Source organism: Oreochromis niloticus, linkage group LG18 (genome assembly GCF_001858045.2).
Source record: "Oreochromis niloticus isolate F11D_XX linkage group LG18, O_niloticus_UMD_NMBU, whole genome shotgun sequence".
Classification (NCBI taxonomy): Eukaryota; Metazoa; Chordata; class Actinopteri; order Cichliformes; family Cichlidae; genus Oreochromis; species Oreochromis niloticus.
Window position 1 is genome coordinate 19,905,525 of NC_031982.2, and position 17,476 is coordinate 19,923,000.

Below are 17,476 nucleotides of genomic sequence, written 5' to 3' on the forward strand. Positions count from 1 at the left end.
TTTAGGGGTCAACCTACCTGTCAGGCTGGTCAGAAGAATCTGATCAGTGCCCTTATTTGTAGATTTGTTATAATTGGAAATCACAGAAAGAGCAAAACTTCCATCATAGAGAGAATGGCCTCGAATGATGCGCAGGTTCTCCAGAGGAATCCTGGATACTGTATTGAGGGCGATCAGGACATAGCCACCAACTTCTTTGATTGACTGGAAGTAAAAAAAAAAAAAAAGAAAGAGACAAACCTGGTTTTGAATTAAAAAAGAAAAACCTTTGTATTTTCTGAATGACCTGTATTTATATAAATTTACATTAATGTTTTAACAGAAAACTGTGAAACTGGTGGTCCATAACACTGGCAGACAAAGACTCATCCTATTTTTATTGTGCTAGAATCACATTAAGTTTGACTGATAGAGGTGTGTAAATTAATGTTCAGAAGCACGGGCACACCTACACATTACACCTAAAGGAGCTGCTTAGCCATGGAAAAATACCATGAAGCCCCTGGCACACAGGTTTTGTGCTGATGTTAATACCAGAGGATTTTTAAAGCTCAGCAGTTTTAAACCTCGTCTGGCAGAGTGTCGGTGACTTTTGCACACCGTGCTCCTCAGGTACCGGCGACCCCGGCCTCTAACTTGCCACTTTCAGGCTGAGTTTCACTTTCCAAAAACAGCAGTTGATGGTGGAATAAATTTCACAAACTGACTTGTTGCAATAGTGGGATCCTAAAATAGTACTAAAGTCAAATTCAGTCTTTTTTCCCCCATTCTTTCACAAATGTTTGTAAATGCAGACTGCATTGCTAGGCGTTCGATTTTATACACCTGTTGCAATGGGACTGAAAACACTTGGGTTCAAAGATTAAGAGGTGTGGCCCAAATACTTTTGTTCATACAGTGTATGTGATGGATGCTAAAAATAAGAAAATATAAATAAAAGCTATGAGATGTATGGTTAACTCCACATTGTCAACTCTAAATCTTATGAATTAAATCGGGTTTTCTGTCTAAGTAGAATAAGACTCACAGTTGTTTGTATTTGCTAACCAGTCAAGTTTCAGTTTACATGTCCATGTCATCCCTTTATCATTGTAATTCTATTCTGTACTATTCTGGTGAAAAGCGGTCATCAATAGCATATGAATGCTTAAGTTATGGCAAAATAATGTGTTTCATGAAGTCAGGGTGACCTTTATTTTTGACATCTTTCTTGAGATATTTCATGTAAGTGATTCCTTCAATGCATACTTCACATATCGAATAGATAAGAAACAGACAGACGTGCTCACAAACCAAAAACATGTCGATGGCACTGAATAGTAAAACTTTCAGCCAGACTACATTGCCTCAGGTCTACCTCTAAGGCTACAGACAGCCCACCAGTTCTACTAATAAAATGGATAGCACAGTATATACAGTATGTCGCTCAAGAGGTGATACACAGAGCCACAGTAACTCCTGGTGATCTTAATTAGCATACTGGGTCGGCTCAGAGATGGGCTTATCTGGGCTGTGGACGCTGGGCAGGTGTAAAGTGATGAGAGAGAAAAGTAAGGATGAAAAAATAGGACTTTAAAAAGTGACATCATTTAAAACTCTTCCTTTTAATATCATGGAAACAAAGCCCTAAAACCACTGAATAATATCTGCTGACTGTATGCTTTTCTGTCTTTGTGTGTACAAGCCTGCATGAGAGTGTGTGTGCCCAGTGCTCAAAACACTACAAAACTTTAAGCAAAGCTCCATCCAGAGCATTATAAATACACTGAATCATCATACCTATTCACTCTCCACTGATTTTAATTATCTGAACTGAAGCGATGCAAGCGGCTACACATCCAGTACAAGAGGGTTGGACAACTTTTAATCACACTCTTTCTCTAATCTGCTACGTGCATGCTTATCCTCAACTCCTAACAAAGTGCAGCTTTTACCCGGAGGAAGGACAGGTCACGGTGATCCTCCATGTATGTGATCTCCAGGTTCTCCAACACTACGGTGCAGTTGCTGTAGGTCTTCACCATGTTCCTGTAGTGGTCCTCTTTAGTTCCCAGAAGGTTTAAACGATTGGTTACACCTTGGCACACTGCAGGAAAGGAGAATTCATTATTGTTTCATTTAAATGTTAAAAGATTGAGATTGTAAATACTGTGGAACTGCAGTGGAGAGTCACAAAAGTACTTAAACCAAGGCCCACAGTGCAATCAGTCAGAAACAGAAACATCCCCTGCTTACGCAACACGCTGGCTCCGTTTATGACTTTCTATGTGTGTGTGTGTGTGTGTGTGTGTGTGTGTGTGTGTGTGTGTGTGTGTGTGTGTGTGTGTGTGTGCGTGTGTGTGCGTGTGTGTGTCTCTGTTGGAGAATTTAGTCTGTGCAGTCATAACTTGGCATGCTTTCATGTGAAAATAACAGATCTGGGCTGCATCTACAACAAAATCAAATCTCAGTGACGAGTTAAGTTCTGGCCCGCGAGTCAAAGTCAGCTGCGTGTTTTTATGCTGGCAAAGGTCTCAATCTTTCCACTTGTATGAAGGCTGGTTAAAACAATCCCTGTGACCGGTACGTCCAGCTCATTGTGGTGTTCTCCAGAAAAGCTCTGATGCGTCACAAATTCCATGAGTGTTGTACGTTTTGGGGGTTTTTTATAGACGAGATTCACATGTCTACATCTCAAAATTAAAAGTCTAATTTCTAGTTTAACCATATTTGACTTAAGCGCAGGATTCGTGACATGACAAAATGATAATTTAGTGCTTAAACAACGTTGATAAATTAATGCTCTCTGAGTTTTCAGCGAACCAGAGAACAACAATGGGCTGATAAGTTTGCTTATTTAGTGTTACGTAATACAATGCGTGAATAAGGAAGGTAGTGCAACAAACAGGGAGGCTCTTTTTTTTGTTTTAATGAATGAATGAATGAATGAATGAATGAATGGATGAATGGATGGATTTTATAATGAAAAAGGTATGTCTTTAAAGAACAGCTCATCTTCTCTTATGCGTGTTTAGGCCCCAAGCTGGTCAAACAGGTTCCGACTGGCAATGAAGAGAGAGCCAGCAGAGTTAATCACTGCAACAGCTATTTAGCACACACACACACACACACACACACACACACACACACACACACACACACACACACACACACACACACACACACACACACACACACACACACACAGTGTCTGCACGCATAATAAGCAAGTAATTGATTGAGATTTAAATTATGGGTTCACTTGAGCAATTAACTCTGAAAAACAAAATATTCCTCCTCTTGGTTATTAGAAATTGCGGTGCTGGCGTAATCCCTAAAGCACATTCCCAAACATGCCTGCTCTTGACTGCAAAAGAAAGCCAAGCAACTTGGTCCGATTTCTCAGACACACCTCACAACACATAACAGCTCATGCAGTTGTGCTAACCGAGGCACATGTGATTCACATCTCTGAGGGAAAAGAACAGGGTTTCTCAACTGGTATCAAAGGATAAAACTGCGTTTTTCAGTCGCACTGTGTGTTTTACTTATGATGTCGTGCTGGGTTCATACACACTAAGCGCAAAAGGAAGCTAATCAGTGAGAATTAGGCACAAACAGCTGTCAACCGCCCTCCCTCTTCTTCCTCCTCATTAGCTAGTCCCTGAGGGTTCTCCATGACATGAACCCTGCAGTCCAGCAGCCCAACACCCGAGTAACAGAGGCAGATGAGCAAAAGCAAGCTGACGGTTTTAATTAGACGAGCCATGTGAGTTATAATTAGCCCTCTAATTATTACTCAGATTGCGAAAACCAAACTGTAATAAACAAAAGGTTGTCGGGTTTTTGCAGCTGTGAATATTAATAAACTTGATTTGAACATCCTGAACGCCATTTTACAAACAGAGACAATCACTTAGAGTATATATACATGCATATCGCCCAGTTATATATATACATCCTGCTCCCTATTTGAGTTATAATGAGCAGTGAAGGTGGAAAAAGACAGGTGAGGCTGATGGTTCAACAAACTTCCTCCAAGGGAAGATCAGACCTAGAGTGCCAAACAAGGAAGTAAAGCCAACAGTCAATTGGTTGAGAAAGCAGGCACACAGCCACAGTAAAAGTTCTCCTTGTCCACTTGGTGATTTCACAACTTTCTTGCAGGTGGTAAATGATCTGATATTCCATGACCATAAAAGAACTTCCAGGAGCAACAAAAGAAAAACAAATGAGGTCGGGCTGTGGGGACATAATTGTTAAGATTGCTCCATAATTGTGCTGGGAATAATGTGTGTTAGACTTTAACCTGGGAACCTTCTCCAAGTGAAAATGACTCATGTTGAATCACATTTACAATAAAAGTTTGCAGACGTGGTAAGCTACCTTCGTTCTGAAAGAGACAAACTGTAGCTAGTGAGGAAATGAACATGCAGACTGGAAATGACAGGAACCTGTTTAGCTGGTTTTTTTTGTCCATAAAAATTGATTCTGAAATGTAACCTACTGTCTGCAGCCTGCTATAATGCAAGGTTAAGGGTGGGGTTTCTTATGATGTAACTGATACTGTGACAAAGACTAATTGCAGATTGCTTCACTCGTTCCAGCTGTACTGTCGTCACAAAATGTCCAGGAGGTAGGTGCAGGGAGTGGCAGGTCTGCCTCTGTACGGCATGAGTGTGTGTGGGTGTGTGCACTAGCATATATGCAAGTGTGCAAAACTCTAAGCGGCACAAAACATTCCCTGGATTGAGCTGCGTTGATCAGCATCCAGTCAGAGAATGACAAAGGACCCGATAAACCCGATCATGAGTCATCTAAACTTGCAGAAACGTCGAGTCGCATGTTTTGATGTTTACTTGGGAACTAGTGCTGGAAGTCAAGGGTGTGCGGGCACATATCTGTTTCTCGAGGCTATGGCATCTGCACCACTACATAAAAAAGAAACCATTGTTTATTATTTGAGATAATTATCTTTTTATCTCATCAATAAACATTTACAAAGAGAATATAGAATAGAATAGAATAACTTTATTATCCCGATCAATGGAAAATTGTCTTTGGTTCACCATTCATACATACACACATACAAAACAACAATAAATAAACAGTATCGGTAATGACCAAAGTCCTTCCCCCAAAGGGGGGTGGGGGAGTAATCGGTTGTCTGTCTGTCTGTTTGTTCGCAGGTTAGCATCTACATTCTTTTAAGAGATGTTCAAATATCTTGTTCAAATTTATGTGTCTGTAGACACCAATAACAGCACAGGCTGATTTAATTTTGGTGAAAATTAGGTCAAGGTCACGCCAAATGTGAAAAACTTTATATTACACACACTTTTTTATGTATTGGCTTCAAACTTCACAACGATGCTAGGTCTTTTGTACTTCTTCAATATAATGCCCTATGATGTCACAGCGACGCCATAAAGATTCACAAAAATCACACACAACATGAATATATCTTAAAATCTCACATTTTTCCAACTTCTGGAAGCCAAAAAATTTCTGCCAATTCTGCTTCAATCATATTGGTAAAGATAATAAAATACACCATTTTAATATGTAATACTTCAAGGTCATGGTCAAAGCTCAGACATCAGCGTGCTGTATACAAAAGGCCGATGTCAGCATGTTGTAATAAAAACATCATAAAACACCAGAGTTTTAGTGGGCTATGGCCCTTGCCCTTTAGGGGAAGTTGCGCTCTCTGGTTGCTCTTGTTTGCTGTGTTGCTGTAATAAATCAGTGTGCACAAGCCGTCTTTAATCAAAATGCTATGCTAAAGTGCAATTATTGTTGTTATGCATGAATCTTTAACTTTACTGTTTTGCAAAAAAGCTGAAAATACAGCACACAAGTGATGGATTCCTGAACGTATATTTGTAGTTGAATGCTCTGTTCATTTATGACTTCTCAGAGGAGTCCTGTGTGCCAGCTCAAATATAGGTGACTTTGGTTTGTTATTTGCCTAATCAAGAACAACATCTTTTATATTTTTTCAACATTTTTTGATGACAGATTTAGAAAAGATTTCTGTTTTTTTTTTTTTTTTACGACAGGTGGTCTATTAAATTAGCCAAATGCGCTCCTCTTGAGATTTCAAGTCAATGTTCGAGGAGGCAAACTAGTAATCCTGGAAATTGGGCTGGAAATTGAGACTGAATTTTGTCTGTAAAGCATAAATATGAGCTAAATAAAAATGAAGTCAAGGCAGAGGCGCCAAAAACTGCAATTCCTCCCTTGGCCTCTTGAGGCTGGCTTCAGAAACGAGTCCATCTTCACAGGCCCAAGCATTAAAATGCCCAACTTTAAAGCACAAATAAACATGTTTTCTGCCTAGTGAAAACAAAGAAAAACATTTTGGGTTTTTATAACTAATTCCTGTCTCTATAAAAACTATAGTGGTGCTAGTTTTTATGACTCACCTGTCAAGTTAAAACTGAAAAGGAAAAATGTGTGTGTGTTGCTTCAAGTTTTACTATGAAGGCGAACGTCTCAGGTTTTGGATTGTGTCACACTTTTTCAAGTTCCACTAAGGCTCAATGACTAGTTCGCATGAGCAGATTGCTTGAAAACTACAGGCAACCTGCTAACAACCAAAGCAATCACAAGGAGGCTTTTCCTGCAACACCTTCAACCTCCAGCTACCATTAGCCAACCATTCGGGAAATACACATATTTCATTAACAGCCGGTGGTTGCCGATCGGTTTCTAGGCCTCTATGACTAAGGACTCAAAGGAATGGGTCAATGTTTTGGCGAATGCACATTTGTTTTCTGATGTAGGGGTTACATTAGAACGTCAACACTCTCTATCCTGGTAAATACCGTTTGCTGAGCTCCAAATCTTGCACTTTTCCTTTAAAAATCTTTAAAATGACACATGAACTAAAGGGCTGTTGGATGTTTGTGTTAGCATAAATATTCTTAGATTATATTCTTAGACTGACGTATATAATGTAAACCTTTTCTTTGATGGTTAGCAAAATCATAATTATTTATTGAGAAAATGGGTACAAATTGCAATGGGCCACAATACCACAGTCAAAACAGACAATATAGAGTAAACATTTGAGAGACACTAACCAAACAAGATGGGATTGAATGTACAGTCTTACTCACCAAACCCAGACAAAAGGAAAAGTCAGTTGCACAAATTTACATTTGAGGTCTTATTTGCATGTTTGGATGAAACTTAGCTCCCCCCCCCTCCCTTTTAAGGCAATAACGAGTCCTCACGAAAATAAACCAAACTTCCCTGATATCCCTCTAATGGTTTCCTCCAACAAAGTGAGCCGCCATCTACAAAATTAAATCATAATGCTTTATACCTTTCTGCAGACAACAGAAATGGTCTTGCCGCTTTCTCTTCCTCTCACTCACTACCTGCGATTCAATTATGCTCTGTCCAGAGTCTCATAATTACATTACCTGAAAACGTATACATGATTAAAGGGAGGTAACGATGCTAAGTGACAGGACTCTCTCAAGTCAACAGCACGGTAAAATATCTTGCACAATTCAATCTCCAGTGTTCCGCCACTTTTATAACAAATCGATGCCAAGATTAATTCACCTATTTAGAAGTACATGTGTATTGTAAGAGGATGGTGATGGGAAGAGGAGAAGAAACCATACAATCTGCTTTAGTTGGCTTCAGTTTCAAAGTTGACGCTTACTGGTGTTGTGGTGACTTGAGTTCCCAAAACCTTCAGATTTAAGGGAATTGTAATTTTCCCAAAGGCAAGTAAGTTAATGATGCAAAAAAGTCACTGAAGTACATTCAGTGACATTCAGAAGACACTACAAGTGTTCATATGTGCATTCAGTGGTGTTGCGCTTCATTCATATAAACATACTTTGTAGTTAGGACTTAAAAATTCCTGATATCCTGCTCTTTGCTGAGGGGAAATGCACTCTTCCTTTGCGTGGGAGTCACATCAATCCCTAAGAGAAAACATCTTTGGGCCTCAGAAAAAGGGGTCAGTGTGGACTCAGAGGATTCCCCCCCCTCCACACACACGCACACGGAGACACTCTCCCTCCCTATCCCCAGTGAATGCAAAAACACAAGGCCCTCTGACATCTCAGGAAGTTGCTTTTGCATGGGGTTAGTTGGCTACCCCGCAACGCTGAACCAGATGGTAGTTGATAGTCGTCTTTAGGGAGAGGAGGACACGAGGAATGATTTAAACTGAACTTCATGTACTATTTGAGAATAAGAAGTGACTGAAAGGAAATGACAGGGGAAAAAACTGAAACCAAAAAGAACAAAAAAAAAATGTCAGGACTGGTTTGTGGTTTAGCCAACAGAGAAGTAGATGTGGGACACCCGGCTGTGGGGTCAAACTGTGGAAAGAGGGTGTAAAGCCGAACACTTGACGTATGAGCATGGATGACCTTTCCCTTAAGACCAACAAAGGGGACAAAACATAGGGGTGGACAGCTGTAGAAGACCAGCAAATGAAGGGTCTTACTCAATACATCACATGTCCTCATAACAGTTCAGTCCCAGTGACTGCATTTGTTGGCCCCACTGCAGATGGAACGCAGTCAGTGAAGTTTAGCCTGTTAAAAGCTCAGCAAAGTGACCAAATAAAGACCAAAAAGGCTCATGTTTACTCTCTGCTCCTGATGATTCCTCTCTACCAGTCACTGAGACACTCCAGATACCTGTGGCTGGACCCATCATAATGTTTACTCTCCACCTCAGTGTGAGGAAACTGTGGATTTAGGTTCTGCACAAACACAGGAAAAAAGTATGTATACTCACTGCTGCATACTGTGATCAGCATTTTCAAGGCCTTAAGGCAGTACACAGTGCTGGAAAGGCTACATTACTTGGATAATCAACTGACCTTTGGCAGAAAGCAGTGAGCTCGATTTATAAACAAAAAAAAAACTACTACTTTTCCTTAATTTAGGCAACAGTAATCAATATTTCATATTAACAACAGGGCAGCTCACAGTGTGTGAAAGGACAAACCTCGACAAAGAAATAACACCTGATTATGAAGTTACCTTGAGCTCCATGAAACTATCAGCTCATTGTTTTGGTTTTTCATCCCACAGCTTTACCGTTTTGGTCCAGCAGTTTATGTTATTGCACAATAATTCCACTGCACCAAACATGATTTTGCTTAGAAGTTAATAGAAACCAAAACAGAATGAAAGGGACAGTGGATGCCAAAGTTATGTTTGCCTAGTTGCTTGGAAAAAGAAAATCCTTAAAAAGCTTTGTTTGCTATCTACTGCTTGTGTTTGTTAAATACTCATCGTGTGATTATATGTGTCAGTTTTGTGTTTATAGCCTGCTGTGTTGCTGCTGAATGAAATGATGGGTTTCGGGGGGCACCATGGGCAGAAGTCTCAGACAAAGAGAAGGAGAAACTAGAGAAATAAAAGCAACTGTTTGCTGGAGGCAAGAGAGAACAAAACGTGTGTTGGTTTTCTTTAACTTTCAGTGAATCAAGTTCACCCAATCCTTAAAAAATAAATATGTTACTGTATGTGCCTATTGACTTACAAGAGGCCCATCTCACTGACTTTTATCCTAGTTATTGTTTGAGCTCCTCCTGTGAATAATCAACATTTCTCTTCATAGTTAACAGAAGAGATAAACCTTCAGAAGGAAATTTGTGGGAAGAAAGTCGATTTTTCCAGAGTGAACTAAACAAAACTGTGCTCCTTCTACTCTGGAGCTGAAACACTTCCTGTATAAATGATGAGTATAAAAGGACAGCTGAAATAATTGAGGAATAGTTTTAATTAGGCAAGTCTCCTTCATAGCCTGTTGGAAAGTCCATTAGTGCTCAGTAAAGGCACCCATCAACTCTGCTGCTGTAACTCAAAACTCACCACTCCAGCCCCATTTACATTCCAATAATGCACCAACCATTCCCCTGAAATGTTCCAACATTTAACCCACTTCCTCTTTAACATCCAGACATTCTCCCCATTGAAGACCGTTCTAGCCAAGACAACTCCCAGCCCCCCACTTTTTCTCCATCTCTTTCTCCTTCCCTGTTAAAACCATACTACTCTTCAATCCCACAGGAAGCTGGAGAGGAAGACTGAGCGAGTGGGCGTCCAGGCCCCCCCCCAAAAAAATCTTCCTTTCCAACAACCATCATTGAGCCATGCCTGGAAAAGAAGAAATGAGGGTGAGTGAGAGCGAGAGCGAGAAAGAAAACCAACAACCACTAGCAAAGTAGCCCACACACTTCACACATCGTTCCAGCAAGACAAAGCAGATGTGGATCGGGAAATCCCTGTTGGTTTAAGCATTCCCGGCCCAGTTCAACTGCCCCCAGGTTGGAGCACCTCAACACAGAGGACAGACAGATAACTCTCATCGACTGAAGTCCTCAGTTCATCCAAACAAAAGAGATAAACGCTCTTTGAGACACCCTTTCTGCTTAAGGACTTCTTATTTTTAGCCTGATAGCTGACAGGCTCATTTCTGTGTAGCTTTATCCACCGCTTCACAGCGCTGCCTGCCAACAACTCTGTTAGAGCCTTAGTCATGTCTCCAGCAATTCTGCCCCAGTGGAGTCTTCACAGAGAGCGACCCCATAAAAGGAATATTCTGTAAAAGCCCTGGGGTTTGTGTTAGTAAGCTTTGCTCTGTGGCTCATCCCTTACTCACAAATTCATCCTGCGTTTTACACATCAGCAGGCCCCAAGTCCACCATGAGTAGTTTCTTCCTCATCCACACTGGCAGAGGGCAAGTGTCAGGGACAAACGGAGCTCAGGGAACAAGTTTGTACAGCTGAGGAACTCTCATAATTTTTCAGCGCTGTGAAAGGGTATTTAGTTGCGTGTTGTGTTGTACTTGCCAAAAGCATGACCGATTTAATTTGCACAGAAATGCTTTACAGTTTAGCTACGTCTTCCTGATGACACATCAAGCTAAAAATGCTTGAGATGCTATGGTGGGCTGCTGCCAAGCACATGGAGCCAGGGAGTGCTCTATTAAAACCTTTGGAGTATTTTCATCTCCACAATAGAAGCATGAATAGCAGGGACTGACAGAAAGTGTTGGTAGTTTTTCATCAAACACCTCTCCCCAAAGCCCACAGCTCAGTTTTCTTCCATTGTTAACGTGTGGGGCGTTCTCCTTTTCCTGACAAAAAAAAAAAAGCACATCACACATGCAGCTCCAAAACAATGTCCAAAGCTTACTTGCTTAAGTTGATTATGACTGAGGAGGCCACCCCCTCACTAGAGACAGAGAAGGGCGTTTGCACAACCTCAGGGTTGGCTGCGTTGCGTCAGTCATCAAAGGCATGAGACTTGGCAGACTAGACTCTTTTCTCGCTATCAGCTACACTGCTGAACACAAGGACCCTGGCTCGGATGCACCGTGTATAAAACACACACTACAAACTCTAATGACTACACCAGAGGATGGACGATAAGTGTGCACACCGGGATAAAAACAAAAAAACAAAACAAAAAAAACTTTCCAACATTAAACCAGCAGAGATAGAAGAAAAAAAAACATAGGCAACCATCTTCAATCCTTCCCCTATGGCCGCATGCCTGTCTTCGAACAGACAGGCATGAGGCCTAAGCATGTCTTTTATACTGGCTAAAAATAAGTCAAAACTCAGTTCTGGCTATGCACAAGCCTAAATCCCCACTCTCCCAGGTGGAATTCCTTTAAAATAAACAAATAAAATTAGGGAAATTTCCTTTAGTGCAAATTTCTAGAGCAGGCATTGATAATTTGACATGACTGAAAGCTCAAGAGTGGCTACTAAATGGACCTTGAGGTTAAACTGACTTAACCTTTAAGCGAGAAGGTCTCTGAAGTGGCGGAAAAGGGAAATCTGAACGTCTCATCTACCATAATCAAAAGCCTCAGTCCAGTTCCTCAGTGAACCATGTAGTGAGATTGCTTTGTTCATTATATAAGCGTGATTTAAACAGCTCAGCACATGTAATGATGCTTCCAACTCCAAATACATAATCCCATTTCAGATTTGTAATTTTCTTTTTAAAATTGACCAACAGTTGCCAAACATTTATTACTTTGATCATTTTATAGCTCAGAAGCATAAGGAATCAGTGGATTAAACAGTAGCCAAAGTGGAAGCGCACCAAGCCTCAATAACAAAAAAAGGAAGAAAGAAAGAAAGACGACTTTCTAACATCAATACTGTCAGAAACTCAAGTGTTTAAAAGGAATCAAACTCCGGTGCTTGCTTACGTGTCCTCTGACCTGAAAACCCAATTTGGTTTTAAGTATTTTTAATCTTGTGTAAATCTTGGTGACTGATAATAAGAATAATACTAAAACAAGTGGATTGATATGACAAAAAAATAATAATCTCAGACGACCTAATCAGCTCAGGAAGAGGTTGTTGATGAAGTGGATACAGTGCCAGTTCAGCGGACTAATCCTACTTCCTGGCACTGGTCCAGATTTGCACTCTCCATGGTGTATCAGCCCTACCCATCCTCCACCCAGCTGAAGTGGTTTGTTATGAAAATGAAAGTGGAGGTGTATATATTGACCATTTATCAGTAATGCTTTAAGAGTTATACGACTTGTGGGTATATACTTAAAATATGTGGGCTTGGCTAATGGTTTAGTTGGAAGTCTCGCAATGACAGGGTTGGGTTCAATCTTTTTTTATTGAAGGAAACACTGCCAGTGAAGGAGTCCTTGTATTTTTTATTTTTTTTTACAAGCCTCCAGCTTCAATTATGAAAACATGCAGTAATGAAGATGTTCCGCTCAAAGTCCCACCAGGAAATTAATTCTGAGCTCAACGAAACATTGGTGTTGTTGAAACCTACCAGGCAATTAGAAAAGGTACCTCACGAGGGGCGTCGAGTATATTACAGTTTAGTGCTGCTGGAGTAAAACAAATCAAGGCTCAACTCTGCAGAAGAGCACTGCCACAGCTACAATATCATGAACAATGCTGTCAGCTCATCTATAAATGGCTGCGATGAAATACGTTTTACGATGGTGATGAAATCGGCGAGAGGTGATGCTGGCTCGTAAAATGCTGGAACCAAAGCAAGAGAAGAGCTGAGCTGACATCTTCTTTTCCTCCTCTAACACACCCTGCCACAAAACTCTGCCAACAGCGTTATAACTGCTCGTAATTCAGGCAGAGGTTTGTCATAAGGAAGGACGGTTATTCAATTGTCAGAATTGTACTTTACTTGCTATCAGGAGATAACCTGGTGCTAATCACAGAGCTCTTTCAGTTTTAGAGACAACCCTGTAGGCATAAAGATAAGCCTCATTTCTTTATATTTTGCTTCCAATGAGACGGGTTTACTTGTAGTTTTTTAAAGTGATTTTGGAAATACATAATTTGTTCTTTCAACACATCTCCCAAAAAAATGCCAACGATAGCGCAATTTGAGTTTGATAGGCATAAAAATAATCTTTTAGCACCAACAAGTTGAATCCCAATTTCTCACCATGGTCAGCAGTGTGTCCTGAAAAGAATTTGAAGAAACTGGACAAGAACTAAACGATTAGTCCTAATGCATTCGGTGTCCAGTGGTTCTTCTTTTGATACGAATGATTAGCCGAAATTTGTGGTGCAGTGGTCCCTCATTTTTCACAGGAGTTACGTTCTGAAAATAACCCGTGAAAGGTGAAAACTGCGAAGTAGTCAGCTTTATTTTTTACAATTATATATATATATATAGAAGTTTTAAGGCTGTAAAACCCCTCACTACACACTTTATGCACTTTTCTCAGACAGGCATGAACATTGTCACCCTTTTCTCTCTTGTTTAAACACTCTTAAGTTCGAACCTTCGTAGAAAAATAAGTCCAGTATTATAGAATGAAACCAAAGATTAAATCCTGTTTTCAGGTCCAGAACATGGGAATGGAGCAGCTGCGAGAGAATTCAACATTAATGAATCAATGGTATGGAAGTGGAAGAAGTAGGAAGAATAAGTTGAGTAAAGTTTGACTTATCTGACTGTTTTGTTTCGCTTAATGCGCCTTATAATCCAAAAAATACGGTAACTTCTAAATTCCTTTAGCATGTCCAGAAGTCCAACTTTTTGTGCGATGGTTAGCATCTTCTTCTGCCTTTTGGGTGCTACCGCAGGTGTGTTTGACGGTGCAAACGTTTCGTCGACATTGTTGTGTTTGTTGTGGAGAAAACTTACAAACAACTTCAGAGTCACCCTGCTAGCAATCGAAGATTTATGTAAATTTGACAAGCTGAACGCATTCTGTACTGGACAGGAGACACGGCACGAGATTGATTGACAATGGGCTACAGCCAATCAGGACGCAGAACACAATGCGCTGTAAAAAAAAAGAAGCAAAAAGCAAAAAAAGCAAAAAGCGTGCAAAATTGCACACAAAAAAATCCGCGAAACAGCGAGGCCACGAAACGTGAACCGCGTTATGGCAAGGGACCACTGTATTCAACTATTGGATGTGCTGCTTTACAATCTATTACATTCAGTTATATCAGTACACCTGTCCCAGCTTTATTTGTATATGAATCTGAATGATTAGCTGTACTGATCATTAACACAGTAAAAACTATACTTAAACATCTGCGTGTTAGCATTGTAATATGTAATCATGTTCTCAGAAGCATCCTATTAAACACTGTGTGCCTTAGTGGAGCTTTTCATTTCTAAAAAAAACTCTTCTATCTAATTTGGATTTGGTGTCCTGATTCAATATCAGCTCAACTGATTCGGCTATCCACGCAGCAGCCTCATGAATTTGAGCTAACAGGCATGCCTTTCTTCTCCCTGTTGACACAGGGTTGTAAAGTCATGTCCACATGGCAAGTTAAGGTCAAGGAAGACAGATAAAGCAGTGTCAAAGAAGACAACAAAGTCTTGAATAAGGAGCCCTTTGTCCAGAGACTTGGGGTTTCTGAGGCTGACGTATTCACGTTTCCTTTTCTTTGGGTTTCTCAGTCAAGCGCGCGCTCCCATTACCTTATTTAGAAGGCAGCCACAAACAGACTACGAATGTTGTTTCATTTCGAGCTTTAAAATTTGCTTTAGGAGAGAATCCTTCCTGTTAGGGAAGCTCACCACAGCTGGCACCCAGTAAACTCAGATCAAGTCTTCAATGACAGGAAAAGGAGGTCTAGACTGGAATAAAAGAAATAAGTTAAGAGATTCTGAATGTCTGTAGATGTGAACATCACACATGACCACACAGTTTTCCTGTGTATATAGAATTTAAACTAAATTCATGAAGTCAACAAGCCTATTTTCTCTTAATGCCGAAGTGTAAGCCGAGCTGAAAGACAGAGAAAAGGTTGAAACATCACTGAACCTGTTTTTCTTTTCCACACTGAAGACACAGTACATGCCAAATTCTTTGGACAAAACAAGACAAATCCCTTTTGTTTTCTATTTGACTAGAAATTACTCAACAGCACTACCTTTTCAGTCAATAAAAGGGAGTTGTATACTGTAAGTCTGTCTTGATTGACATGACATGCAAACTTTTAATGGAGCATGTAATGCCTTAATAACAGAGGAAACACTCTTTTTCATAGGTAATAAAAACTATGGACCAGACAAGCCTGATCAGGACTCCTTTGAAAGGCATCAGGATTTATGTTTGCTGAAAATTAAGCTGATAAAGTTTGATGTTCACTCTCAAACCAAGCTTTACACAGATAGCTGCATGAAGTCAATTTAAATCAGTTGAAGCAGAACAATTTCACAGCAGTATCTGTCAGCACTGTTAGGAGTGAGCATGGAAAAAACAAAACCTTTCAGCAAAAAAATGGACCAAAGCCAATGCACGCCAATAAAAAAAAATAGCATAATGCTTCTGGTTAAATGCTTTTGGGGACCTCTAACATCCTTTTTTAATCAGGAAGGGAAGCAGGAAAGCCCCTCTCTTTACAATCCGAAGGGGTGAACAATTAAACATCCTGGACCTTTAATGCAATAGTTTTTTGACAAATGCTGGGACTCATATACATAACCTGGACTAATTAACCATATTGTGCCACAAGCTCCAAACCTCTAACACAGTCTCACATTAGTGAGTCACACTCAGACCGCACAGGAAGAGGGTAAATGCTATTAGGGAAGCAAGTTTCTGAGATTGGTCACCACCCCTCACAAACAATGCTTTCTTCTGAAATATTCTGAGATGGACATTTATTTGTGAAGCTATTGTTCTCGACCCTGTAGGGGATTCCTCTTCTGGCCGGGATGCAGTTTGAAGCATCGCGCCTCATAATGACGTGGAGGTCAACAGAGGTGACGACACACCTGCAGGAGGTCTGCAGGATAATGCTGAGAGACTCTCATCTGCAATTTGGATGCTAAACTGAAGCGGCAGCAAACTAAAAAAAGAAGACGAGGCCTCTTTGATGAACAATTAAACGAGGACACGGATAACAAAGTCAAAGATCGGACTCCATCCTTCTGATGTTTGTTTGCATATCCCGACTTTCCTGCTTGTCTCTGCTGCGATTCTTCCTTTGATCTGTGCACAACCCCTGTCCGTCCCATTGACATCTCAATGACATGAAGAACTATAGAGCTCCACACTGAATACAAATACACCAACCTATTTCTTTCTAAGGAAAAACGTGTTTCAGAACAGGCTATGCAGCGTGGCAGAACCATGGCTTTCATTCAGGCTAAAAGCCTGCAGGATGGAAATATGTTCAGCGCCACTTTCCAGCTAAAGTCAGCTTACTGTTTCAGCAGTTTCACTGCAGCTTAACCCAAGTTTCATATTTACACATGAGGCACTCCTAGAAAAACATGATTATCAACACACTGTGAATTTCTAGTACATTATGAATCAGATGTGAGCTGCTGTATGGCATGTTTACCAAAGATAAAGTCATTTTTCAGCCAAACAAGGGCTTGAAGCATTACTCCAAAAGGAAAAAAAATGAAATCCGACACAAGTGTGACAATCCCACAACGCCCCCTTCCCCACCTACCTCCACAAAGCATTCTTTAAGACATACAAACGCAGTCATAAGAAAACTATTGGAGCTTTGGCCTCCTTTCCCTTTTGACACGACACTGCACTTGATGAGATGAGAGATAGCAGAAAGCCTTTTTTTCCAGCCCAACTCTGGGTCTCTTTCCACTGAATACTCCATGCACAACCAGCGGATCATGGAAAGGCCATAAAGTGCTGCGGATGGCTTTGTTACCATGTTCGAACAACGGCCTCAGATCCGTTCAATAAGTAACCCACATATCTAGCCAATTACTCCATGCTGGTTTCTCACTTAATGTATATAAACTACAGAATGGGTAGTATCTTTAGTTATTACTTACTGACTGAGAAAACAAAGTTTTTAAAGACTGCAATCCAGGCCACTTGAGGCTGGCTCCAAAAGCCAGACAACCACCATTGCCACTATAAACACATATCTCAATATGAACATTAATCTGCAGCCATGGTTGCAGGTTTTTTTGTTTTGTTTTTTTAGTATTGAAACTGTCCTCCTTTTGTAGTCTGAATTCTTTTGACCAGTCATGTTTGAGC

At 40.5% G+C, this 17,476-nt stretch overlaps 1 protein-coding gene across 3 annotated transcripts in view; it reads right to left on the reverse strand.

Moving 5' to 3' along the window:
- The window catches only part of egfra (epidermal growth factor receptor a (erythroblastic leukemia viral (v-erb-b) oncogene homolog, avian)), a 43,779-nt gene that overhangs the window by 21,477 nt on the left and 4,826 nt on the right, over positions 1-17,476 (reverse strand). For all 3 annotated transcript variants that reach the window (XM_025900552.1, XM_019347931.2, XM_025900553.1), the window contains exons 2-3: positions 1,935-2,086; positions 18-204 (exon numbers count right to left, since the gene is read on the reverse strand). In XM_025900552.1, the coding sequence (XP_025756337.1) occupies positions 18-204; positions 1,935-2,086 (339 nt within the window). The remainder of the gene's footprint in view (positions 1-17; positions 205-1,934; positions 2,087-17,476) is intronic.